The 12,668-nt window shown below is 42.4% G+C and overlaps 1 protein-coding gene across 3 annotated transcripts in view; it reads left to right on the top strand.

The window, feature by feature from the left end:
- HHLA2 (HHLA2 member of B7 family) overlaps nt 1-10,888 on the top strand; it is a 28,697-nt gene extending 17,809 nt beyond the window's left edge. For 2 of the 3 annotated variants that reach the window (XM_073306329.2, XM_073306340.1), the window contains 2 exons: nt 1,820-2,131; nt 5,986-6,119. In XM_073306329.2, the coding sequence (XP_073162430.1) occupies nt 1,820-2,131; nt 5,986-6,119 (446 nt within the window). Of the gene's footprint in view, nt 1-1,819; nt 2,132-5,985; nt 6,120-7,494 lie in introns of those variants that run through there. The other variant, XM_073306354.2, reaches the window with a different exon arrangement.
- Nucleotides 10,889-12,668: the final 1,780 nt, after the last annotated feature.

Genomic DNA, 12,668 nt, shown 5'->3' with positions numbered 1-12,668 from the left:
GCACTCCGCAGAGCAGCATTTTGTTCTGAATGTGTGCACAGTAGCATATTAACGTAGCTCATTAATGGAATCCCACATCTCCCCATCATTAAAGGTCACCTGGTGCTGAGTGGTATAAATGCCTCACACTGGCTAGAACTAGATTTCTGGCTGCTTACCTGAACCTTTTGAGATCATGCAGCCTTCTGCTAGCCAGACAAGAAGCAATGTGGGGTGCAGTTCCCTCCCCCCCCCATTGGCCCTCAGAATCACTCTCCGTATCCCCTCACTTCAGCCACATTTACACTATGAGCTGGAGATGCAAGTCCCAGCTTGTGAAGACCTACTAGTAGTAGCTCTCACCTGAGCTAGCGTACTAAAAATAGTAGAAAGAAAAGGAGTACTTGTGGCACCTTAGAGACTAACCAATTTATTTGAGCATGAGCTTTCGTGAGCTACAGCTCACTTCATCAGATGTTTACCGTGGAAACTGCAGCAGACTTTATATACACACAGAAATCATGAAACAATACCTCCTCCCACCCCACTGTAAAATAGTAGTGTAGCTGTAGTAGCACGGGCAGCGATGACCTGGGCTAGCTGCCCCAAGTCTGTACTCAGGGATCAGGTGGGTTTGTACTCAGGTCAACTAGCCTGTGTCACTTCCGCCCGTGCTATCATGGTTACGCTACTGTTTTTAGCATGCTAGTGTGAATGTGTGTACACGAGCTGGGAATCATGCCCCTTGCTCATCGTGTAGACCTAGCCCCACACACCAGGCATACTAATGTAGTGTAGAAATGTTATGGCTTCCTGCCCCTAATACAAGTTGCCAGACATCCCTCTCCATTCATTTGTGCCTATTGAGGTGAGTCACTATTCTCAGTCAAACTCTACACCTAGCACTGGTTGCAATATTTCATCCCAAGGCACTGTGAATTTGTGTGAGTGTGTGAGAATTTCTTTCCTATTTAACACCTTCCTTTGACCACTACTAATCTGTAAGTGTCCTTTAGGAAGCCTTTTTTCTCCCTTAAATAAAAGAGGAAAAAAAACAGTAACACTCTCCGAATGTTAATATTTTCCCTCTTCTAATCCTTATAGTTGAGGACTCTGTTCCACCACTGTTGTTTACTTTAGGAGCTGTGTGGTAATACTAGATTTTATTTTAGGCAATTAACTAAGATGAAATGTTAGGCACCAAACGATTGTGGTGTCCAGATATTTTCCTCCCTTAAAGGTAAAAAAAGAAAATGATATCTAAATGTAATTTCATATTTTAAACTAGTACATTAATGATGAAATTTATTTCGAACCTGTGTTCTAAAAACCTTAGATCTTTAACCAAAACTAAATGGAGTCTAATTTTGCACCTTTTATGCTCTTTACTTTTTGGACTTCATGCAGCTTAGGTAGTAAAAATAAACTAGGTGATGCCTTTTGTTTGCATAAGAGTCAGAAAGCAAAGCTAACACAAGGTTACAGAGTTAGTAGAGATGACTCAGTAGGAAAATGTTCACATCAATGCAAAGAGGGTTTTTTCTTTGGCATAAACAAAAACTCATTTAATATAAAGCAGTTGCCACCTCTCCGCACCTTCACCCCTTTTTGTTTGTTTGCTTAAACCAACTACTAAGGCTGAACTACAGTGTCTGAAATGGCTCTTTCAAGAAGTGGTTTCTGCAGTCGGATGTCTTGCGAAGCTTATAGTGAAGTATCAGTACAATTATATCAAGATTGCTTCAAAAGTAGTGCACAAAAAGTCTGAGCATCCTTCACACTAGCTTGTTCAAACCATTGCTTTCCCATTAATTGTTGCTTTTTAAATTGTATATTTCAGATCAGATTTTTAAAAAGGAAGGAGATACCGTTTCAATCCCATGTGAATTTATGGCTCAAGGATCTCCATATACTAAAGACTTCATAGTTACTTGGACAATAATCAGAAATGCATCTACCTTGGTTCTGGCATCCTCTGCTAACTCATCACAACCCCCTGAACAGTTTAAAACTCGATTCTCTTGGGAGAAAATCAATGAACAGGACTACTCAGTAATCATAAGGGATCTTACTCTGGCAGACAGTGGAGAATACATGTGCAATATTTCAACACCACACTATACACAACTCACTGTAAGAATTTTGCAAGTTGGTAAGTTGCTGCAATTTCTACACTGCAGGCTGGGGAGAAAAAGGTCAATTCAAATCTGCAAAATGTCAGGAAAAATGACTTCAAGTCCTCTGAGAGAAAAGTTGAAATTAATTTAACCATAAATTCCTTTATTAAACCCAAAGACGTAATGTTATTTATACAACTGCTCTAAACATGCCTAAAAAGCTGTTTACTACATCCAAACAGTAACAAAACATTTTATAGGCATTTGATGAAGAGAATTAAAAATTGGCTAATCCCAAGTTTGTTTAAACCCATATTGGTTGGCTCCAACTTGGTCAGACAGATATTAACAATGAACCCTTTAACTCTTTTATACCCTTTAACAAACAAGTGATGTCATTATCAATTGTCAGATCTTAGCTAAGGGCAGATGGAGTTTCGTATACTGTATAGCCAATTCTTTACTGCATCTGGTACCCTATTAATTATATTTTATTTCTATTATTTTAGGCCAAACTTTAAATAAGATAACCCTGGTATTTTGAAGGGTTGCTACAAGTGTAACACAATTACTCTTCCTTATTATGGTTTCATTCTTTTTGGTTCCATGCTTTGGACCAATTGTTCATGCTAATATCCCAACTCATTTTAAAATCATAGTTCACCCAAATCTAGTGTGGGCCTATATTCGTACAGAGGTAGGTAGAATATTGTGGTATTTTATTAGAGAAATATTGATCTGGATGAGAGAAAAAGCAAGCTTAGACTTTTCTGAATATGGAGATTTATTTACTTGAGAGATTTGGACTTTTTTTCTTATATCTAAAGCTGATTCTGGACACAACCTTGTGAGGTGCTGAGTGTCGTCAGTTCCCGCTGACTTCAGCTGGAACTGAGAGTGTTCAGCAATTCGCAGGTTCAGGCCCTAAATGCTGTCTGTTGTTGAAGACATCTCGGCACCAACTGCTTTCAGACATATGGTAAACTCACAAACCGCACTGGTGGAAAAAAAATTCTCTACAGTGCCAGCAGATAAAGAAAATTAATTGGAGATCAACACAGTTACGTGGTATTTTTTTTCAGTGTTATGCCAAATAGAAGACTTTTATTTAGACTTACAAAAGTGAATTTTTATATGCATGGCTAAACTTTGAGAACTGTAGTGGATATTTAGCTGTGAGACTTCTTGGCTATATTTATCATTGTAGTCCCTCCATTTTCCTGGGGACTCAATGAATAGCTTATCCATCTCTTTCTAATTCTCTTTCAGTGAAGATCAAATATACTCACCAACTAATTCAGTAATCAGACTGACAGAGCCAACCGCACAGGGTCAGTTCTTACAAATGGTAATTGCAAGATTAAAGGAGGCAGTTGTCTGTTTTGCTCTAAACCCCAATTGTAGGATCTTGCTCCTGGCAACTACATTGGCTGAACGTCTCAGGGCATGGCTACACTTGCAGTTGTAGAGCACTGGGAGTTAAACCAGATTTCGGAGACTGCAGCAGGGAAAACGCTGCCCGGTGTTTACACTCTCAGCTGGAAGTGCACTGGCATGGCCACATTAGCAGCTCTTGCAACACCACAAAGAGCAGTGCATTGTGATAGCTATCCCAGCATGCAAGTGGCTGCAACGTGCTTTTCAAATGCAGGGGGTGGGAGTATGACAGGGAGTGTGTTGTGTGTATGTGGGGGGAGAGAGAGTGGGGTTTTGGGGGGGGGGGGCTGAGATCATGTCACCGTGCTGTCTTGTAAGTTCAGACAGCAGCAGCTCCCACTGCCCCCCGCCTCTCTCTCATACTCACAGCAGCAACATTCCTCAGTAATGGCTGCTTTGTCCCGGAGCAGATAAGCATGCCCGCTGTCGGAAACGGAGCTTTCAAAGGGCATATCCACATTCCTACAGCCAAGTTCAAAACAATGACAAGAGTGGCCACTTAATTTAAGGAGATTATGGGATGTTTCCGGAGGCCGATCGCAGAGCAGTAATGCAACACCCGGGCGTTTCAGCCGAGGCGCAGCAAGCTTTATGCTTCTCGTGGAGGTGGATGACCAGGAACACTCCAGTTGCAGAGTCCAGGCGCTCTAAGTGCCTTGTCAGTGTCGATGGGTCGGGAGTTAGGGCACCCGGGGTTGCTTTAATGCGCTCTGACTCGCAAGTGTAGCCAAGCCCTTAGATTGAGAATCAAACTTGTTTGCCTCTTGGCACTCAAAGAAATATTTAGCCTCCTCCCAACATTCCTATGTGGTTAGTGACTTACTGTTGGCTTTTCCCTAGTCTGTTTACCCCACTTGGATAACATAGCAGCTCTTACTTCCATTTTATAGAGCAGTGGGGTTTTGCTGTCCTCTTTGACTACCTGGCATCAGGGCCACCCAGAAGAGGGGGCAAAATGGGCAGAGAGTGCCCTCACTGAGTGGCACTGCAACCCCAGGTGCCAGATCACAATGCTACTTGATGAAATTTGACTCTGTGGTTCCTCTGTCACAATTATAAACCAGGAAAAAAAGGTTGCTTAAGGAAAAACAAAGATTCACTATTTGCTTGTGTGGTCTTCAGAGTCAAGAATGCAGCTTGTGGTCTCTGGTTAGTACCTCTTACCATCATGGTCTTCTGGGCAACTTGGCTGGTCAGTCTTGTGTTGCCTGTGGTTGTCTTTGTCCCCTCTTTCTGTAGGACCAGCTTTTGAAAGCAGGGATATTAGCCTTTGTTGGTGTTGTGGTGGTCCAAGAACACACATTCTTCCACCCGTAACCTTCAAGATTGCAGTTCTAGCTTACTGCACCCTATGGCACTTCCCTAGAGGTTTTCCGAGCAACTCAGGGCACCGTTGCATGTCTTGGACCCTCATGATGTGGTCCAATCTTGAGCAAGCTTGAACCTTGGTCAGTTTGGACAGCCTCCCTTTAACTGGCAGTTTTTACAATAATCCATCATTAGGCCACAAGCATGTGTACTACAAACATATACAGAAAGTGAGGTAAGCAGGAGATGATTCTAAAGAAGCGATCTCACCCTGAAGGAGGAGGGGAGGGGCTACAGTTGGAGGATGCAGATGGCCCCAAGTTCCTTAAAAGGCCGTAACATGTTCATGAATATAACTAATGGCCCAACAAACATCTCCTTCTCCTTTCAGGCAGGCAGCTGGGAGACCGACAATTCTGTTTTGGGGCTCCTGAAACAATTTCTTTTCTTTAAAACCCTTCCTGCAAAATCAATCAATCATGGTTTGAGGTTTCATCCTGATTTGAGACTGTTCTTCTTACAGAAATGCAAAATGTGTCATGGGAAGGGATTTCCATTTCCCAGCCATCTGTACTACCAGGTATAACATTTACTGCTGAGAGGTCCCGTTGCAAAGCAGTGGGGCTACTCATGCTAGTGAGCACTATATCTGAAGACAGTGTTTACAGGATGGGGCCAGTTGATCTTGTTTTTAATTAGACTGTTGTGGAAGTAACCAAGCCTTACCCCGCCGCCCCATAAAGCCACACATACAGGTCTGCCTTGAGACTGTGGCAGTAAGCAAAGGAGCATTTTCAGCGATTTGGGTTTCAAATGTACTTACCGGTTGAAAACTTATATTCTCTTAAAATTGCAGGATCTTAAAGCTTTTATTTAAAATTAAATTTCAATTTGGTGTTAAGATTACAATCATGTTAATTGAAAGAAAAGATTAGTTCCCAGCTCAGTTAGAAGTTTATGAATTATAAACGGGAAAGAAGTAATAGACTGATGCCCATTGTGGACTGTTGTGAGTATTAAGTCAAGCTTGCACTGCTGTGTATTTCACTTAGAAGGAGCACATAGGCTTTAAACCTTCTGAGACACTTGAGAAATGTTAACATCTTCTGTTTGTTTGAAATTAATATGAACTATGTATTTTTAGAAAAATCCTCACATTACTACTGGATAGCTATAGTGCTGCTGATCCTTATTGCCTTTGCTGTATGCTGTGCTGTGAAGGTATGTATTGCTTTAATAGCTGTTTTTGTAAAATCCTCAAGAACAAGATGTGTGTAAAAATATAATTACTACTACTACTAAGGTCAGAATTTGGATGCTTGACAAGCATATTTAATTTGGTTTAGTTAAGAAGCTGGCAAAAGACTGAAAATATAAAATCATAGGTTGTAACTAATATTCCCTGTTTCTGCTACTCCTTGTGGTTTATAGGCGGCCCCAGTGCCCCTATAGATTGCAAGCAGTGTCTGTGTTGCTCTGTCTTTTAGATGTTGTTGTTGTTGTCGTCGTTGGTGGCTGAGTGATCCGGGGTAGGTCCCTTTTGCTCCACATATACCTAAGGTGTTTTTCTTTTCAAGAGCACACTGCAGCAAGCAGATCTAAAAAACAATCCCCACGTAGTCTCTACATTGAAAGAGAAGCTGCATGCAAGTATATCTAGCCTTAAACCTGGCAAAAACTAATCTAGATACATCCAAGCTCTGTTACTGAAATGAAAAACCAATTGCTTGCATGCACCTCTACAGAGCTTCTCTTCCCCCGAACTCTTTCAAACCTTTCCTCACCCACAGATCCAAAGCTTTTAGGGATCCATAGGGATTGGGTTCGGTTTGCTGCAGATCCCAAGCCATCTAAGGTTATAGGCCCCTTCTCAGGGTATGTCCGTGCTACAGTGGTATAGCTATAGGTAGCTATTGGTACAGCTGCTGTAGTGTAGACATTTCCTACATAGATGGAAGGAGGTTCTTTGTCATTGCAGGTAATCCATCTCCCTGAGAGGTGGTAGCTATGTTGATGGAAGAATTCTTCCACCATCCTAGCTGCATCTACAGAAGGGGTTAAGTCAACCTAACTAAGTCACAGGATGCAAAATTTTTCACAGTGCTAAGCGATGTAGGTCGACTTAAGTTATAGGTGTAGACCCCGGGCCTCACTGTTTGTATTGCTTTATTCCTTTCCATGTGTTTAGTGCAATAAAGGAACCTGCAGGCTTCAATCCCTAACTCTCACCTAAACCAAATTCCCTTTAATATGGAATTCTGCTGGCCTATCAGGGAAAGATAGCTTCTTATTACCTTAATTCCTTTTGTAAACCTTGTCTAACACAATCACTCTGCATTTCCTCCATGACAATAACTGTGGTGTATTGAGGACTGCATTAGAATGGTAAGCAATCACTTCAGGAGCCTGCTTGCAGGCTAGGGAAGGTCTGTAACAAAGTATGTGATGGGAATCAGTTTGAAAAGAGCCAGTTTAAAGCAAGAAGGGGTGATTTGTGCCTCCCTGCCTTAGGGTGCAGCCTGTTTTTTCCCTCTCTGGTTTCGGTTCTTGTGTATTATTTTGAATTCTGTGAAATAGAGCAGTGTTATGTTGCAACCTTCCAGCAAGATTATTTATGTTTTTATCTAATTTCTCTGTGTATCCTGTAACATAGCGGAGAAGAACGGTGTGCAGAAGATCGAGGGGGAGCCTATAAGAGAGCAAAGATTAAATGGCTGCATATGGACAGTTTACAGTGTAATGAAGGAGAAGATTTTGCAACATATGCTCAGAGTCTTGAGCAGTGTTTTTATGCACATGCTATTTCTTAACATTGTTTGTGTAAAACCACTTTTGTAACGCTTAAAAGTTTTCCTCAAGAACCTGATGAACTGGAATATAAGGACATAAAAGAGATTCTAAGAAGCATTTTGAGCCTCTCAATGTTTTTAATAAAAGGATATGTTTCACTTCAGAAACCAGATAGAAGGGGAAAGTATCTCTGAATTTTTGGCAACCCTGAAAAAAACTGTCCACTACTCATTGTTTTGGTAATGTTCTGAAGGAGCTCTCAGATGAGTCTGAATTAAGAGAGGTTGTTGGATGTTGTGTGTCACAAGGACCTGCCACTAGATGAAGACTGCTCTATTTGAATCCACACAAAAAAGTGCACCAAAATTTGAAAATAAATTGGCCTCATCATGCCAGGCTGGAAACATGGCCTCAGCAGTGGATTAAAGAAACACCACCACCAGTTCAAACCTCTCACAGGAGCCAAACAGAACAGAGGGAATCCTATTTCTGCTGTTTAGTGACACCACACCTGCAGGAGCAGCATTTCCTTAATAAGCTGCAGAGCAAGAAGTGTTTGAAGAAGGGACATGCCAATGGGCAGGCCACAGTGCACCAGACCCAAAAGGAAGCCACCAGTGTCTACATGTAGGAGCTACCATCCTAGTTAGGTGCCTGTCAGCTTCGAATGAAAGGATGCGTGAGCTATACCATTTCACAGAACTGTATGCGGTGGGAAAGGACAGACATATTATCCCCTATATTATGTTAATGTAAAGGTAAATGACGTGATATACAGGAGTGGCCATGTCTGTGATCTCTGGGGGTGGGAAGGTGGTTAGCAAAAAAAAAAAAAAATTCCTGGGTTAAGAGCAAGAGAAACTAATGTGCTTTGATAGCTTTACAATTAGGGGCAGAAAGGAGTGTTAGGCAGCCTCCCTGTCACTGTAGTTTAGATAGATATCTGTTCACCATTAGAGTTAATAGTGAGTGAAGGAAATGCCCCCTCCCCACCCCCCCATTGATGGGCATAAACTGGCTATACAGATTTAAATTGGATTGGAGTGTGATGCACCACATGCCAGAAAGAGTGAGGGAACTGAAAAATACAAAGCTGTGGGCTCAGAAAGAGGCATAACCATGAGGCTGGTTGTGACAAGGCCTACGTTTCTGAATGTTAGACATGTGCCATATGCCCTGTGCAGGAGCCTGTGGAGAAACAAACAGTGACAAGCCCCCAACATAAACTTCCCAGTTTTTTCTGCCAAGGGCAGTGATGGTACAAAATTACAGGGGAGGGATGAAGTGAGGGGAAAAATGTGGTAAAGAAGATATTGGCCCTAATGGCACATTTACTCGAGATAATGAAGAGGTACATTGACTAACTCAGTATGATTACAGAATGTGGCCCCTGAAGCAAGAAAAGATTGTTTGGGTTTTTGTTGGCTGGAAGAGGAAGAATTGGTGCTGGAAGATGGTGGCCAAGAGAGGAAAAGTGCTCCTGCTGGCACGAGGACAAAGTTTGGATGGCCCTTTCTTTCCCTGACAGGTACTACTGGCCACAGCCTGCAGCAAAATGGCAGACCCTGCTGTAAGGTTAAACTTGTAATTTGGTTTTTATGGTTGTGTTTATTAATTAAGGAATTTACAGGGGAGGACTGTGGTGTTTTGAGGACTGTGTTGGAATTGCAAACTATTGGTTTAAGAGCAGGGTGAGGGTGATGCTCTTGTCCTGCCTTACAGTATAAGAGGGCTCTGTAGCAAAGCATGAGAGTGGCTTGGAGTCACTTTGAAAAGAGCTAGCTTAAAGCAAGGTGGGGAGAGTTGGGCCTCCCTGCTTTAGGGAGCAGCCTGTTTTCCTTCCTCTCAGTGTTTGGGTTTTTGTGTTGTCGTTCAGGGTTCTACAAAACACTGTTATGCTGCAACCTTTCAGCAACAGGATCTGTGTGTTTTAGCTACTTCTCTGTGCGTAGGCTGTGCACGTAACAGAAATCAGGCTTGGATTTCTGAGCAAGAAAACTGTCTGCTGCTGTTTGCTCCTACTATATTCAGGGAAACAGGACGTTGGACCACACTGCTTAGAATTCAGAATGATAGCACATAAACTGCAAACCAACCCTAGTATCAATAGCAGTGTGGCTGTGGAAGCAGCGGAGCAGAAACACTCCTGAAATTGAAGGGTACATGCTCAGCTGTCCACTCGACCCCAGCTACACTGCTATTTATAGTGGCACTAACTCTCTTTAAGCTACTGCAAGGATGTGTATATGTGAGCAGGGGAATCACACCCCTAACTTGTAGTGTAGATTAGCCAGAGAAAGAGAAAACAGGCGGCTTGCCGAGGGCAGGTCTACACTTAAAACGGTGCAGCTGCACCGCTGTAGTGCTTTAGTGAAGAGAGTTCTTCTGTTGGTGTAGTTAATCCACTTTCCCGAGAGGGCAGTAGCTATGTTGGTGAGAGAAGCCCTCTCGCTGACCGAATGCTGTCTACAATGGCACTATGTCGCTAACGTAGTTCTACCAAAGTAATTCTGCAGTGTAGACCCGACCTTGCTTTAAGGTGGTGCTTTCCAGACTGCCTGTGGGAAGGTTGCCATGCATTGCTAAAGAGCCCCTTAGCCTGTAAACGGGACAAGGGAACCACTCAGCCCTATCCCCCACGCTCCCACTTTTACACTGATCGTTTACAATTCGAACACTGTCATCAATATAACCCTGTCAGGCCTGTGCCCCAAAGAAGGTCTCTTTCTTAGCTTCCTCCCAGGGCCACGTTCACTGCTTCATTCACTTTCTGGGCCAATCTGCTTCTGACACACACAGACACACTGGCAGCTCCATCACTCAATCCCCAGATTTTTTGTAATCAGTCCCAGGGGAACCCCTCTTGTTCTGCCTGCGTTACTTCTTTCTCAGGCCTTCCCATGAAGTCTGATGCCTTGGGAGGTGGCTTGTATTGTTTCAGCTCTCCCTAAACCAAGGGACATTTAATCGTTCCCTCATTTAATGGGGAGGTGGGTGGATGAGAAGACCCCAGAGTGTTTCTCCATCCTTGTCATCTATGATTTTACTGCACTTGGCTAATAACAGTGGAGAATGCTTGCTTCTTCAATGAGACCTATATGGGCATTTTTGTTGTCTTTCCCATGCCAATTGACTAATTTTATATATCATGAAGTGTGGTAAACGTTGTATTTGTTTTGACTTTCAGGACACAAATAATCAAGGAAAGAGTCTCTTGGAAGACTGTGTAAAGCTTTCGTGAGCTACAGCTCGCTTCATCGGATGCATACCATGGAAACTGCATCCGATGAAGTGAGCTGTAGCTCACGAAAGCTCATGCTCAAATAAATTGGTTAGTCTCTCTAAGGTGCCACAAGTACTCCTTTTCTTTTTTCATTAATTTTCTGAAGACCTACCAAATACAGCCATACATTTACACCTTACCTATTACTGGCTTAAAAAAGCCCAAACAGGTGATGGAGAGACAAATTATCTGACCTAGTCTTCCTGAAAAGGGGTATAGGCATCTCCTCCGTCACTGAAAATCCTTACCTGTATACTGAATTAATAATACTTTTGATGTTTTTAAGGGTGTACAGGTGGGGTCCTGTTTGTGATGCCTGTGACACAGAAATGGGAAACTATTGTCTTGAAATTAAGAGAGCCCATATTTTTAAGTCAGTTGTTGGTGCTGGTAAAGGCAACATGGTGCTGGTGCCATTTTTTTTTAACACATTAGCATTTTGTAACTGATGTTGGTGACCCTGTATATTATTGTAATTCTGCACAAATCCAGAGCTAGGAGAGGCTGGAAATCATGACTTTTGCACATTTGATAAGGTACACTTTCCAGTGTTGGAGGCTAGGCTTGTTTCAGTTTATTTAATTTCTTGGGAATCTACCAGTAGTAGGAACTCATTTGTACACAATACTGCTAATAATATTTTGTCATGAAAAAGTCAGAGGTTCTGTGCCTGGCACATATATAATAGTGTAACATCAGAACCAGGTTTAACCCAACATACCACTTTCCTGAAAGGCTTTTTGAACCCTGTTAATATTTAAATGAAAAACACACTCTGAGGATTGCCCCATATGCATCAGCACACACAAAGGAAAGTTTTCTGACATGCAGGGCTGCCTGAGTGAATATGGGAAGCAAAAGTAAATTATAACCTGGTAAAGGAAAACATTAATGGAAACCTAGAATTGGGTTTAAAGTCGAAACCTTAAAAAAAGCCACAAATAAAATTTGGTATATTACCCTAACTGAGAAATTAAAACCCAATTTTTTAATTTTAGATTTTTCTATCTGCCAGCTAATTTTCAATGCACAGATGACACCAAAACCCCTCTCTCATTCTTCCTAAAACAAGTCCAGCTGAGGAGTCACGTTGCCTTTTTTCTGTCTGCTATCACTGTAGACTGTTCTAAAAAATGCAGGCCAATCTTAGTTTTGGAGCCATAGGTGAATTGCCCTATATGGGTTCCTATACAGTTTCTTCCTCACCTCTTCCCAAGATCCCACCACCTTTGTATACCCATGGATGCTTCCCTAGCTCAATTACCTTCTGTCCGCAGTCAGTTCATGGTGGTGGTCTCCCATCACAGCTATGCTGAGCCAAGCCTCTAGTGGCCCATATTCCAGACATGGGAAGTCAAGATGGTGAGCTGTAGCTCAGCTTTCCAAGAGGAGAGCAGGGGAGGGAGGGTTAAGAGGTTGTCAGTCTCTGCTCGACATGAAACTAGTATGGGACTGCGGCTGACAGGCTGGATGTGAGTAAGTGGCTTAGGGCCATAAATGTGGAAGGCTGCCCCCTGCACATGGGTAGTCTTGGTCACTTTAAAACTCTCTGTATGAAGAATGTTAACTTCAGAAATGTGAATGACTTTGTGTGTGTGTGTGTAGTTGCATTACTGACAATTAGGCTTTGTTCCAAGATAATGAGCAGGGCAGTCAGCAGGATTCAAGCAGGTTTTTTTTGAGCTCTGGGACCAGGCCTCAACAAGTGTAAGGGAAAGAAAAACACTGCAAAATCTGGTTTGGGTTTTCGTTTC

Source organism: Lepidochelys kempii, chromosome 1 (assembly GCF_965140285.1).
Source record: "Lepidochelys kempii isolate rLepKem1 chromosome 1, rLepKem1.hap1, whole genome shotgun sequence".
In the NCBI taxonomy this organism is placed as follows: Eukaryota; Metazoa; Chordata; order Testudines; family Cheloniidae; genus Lepidochelys; species Lepidochelys kempii.
Note: the sequence above shows the minus strand (reverse complement) of the source record. Positions and strands in the feature narration are given on the sequence as shown.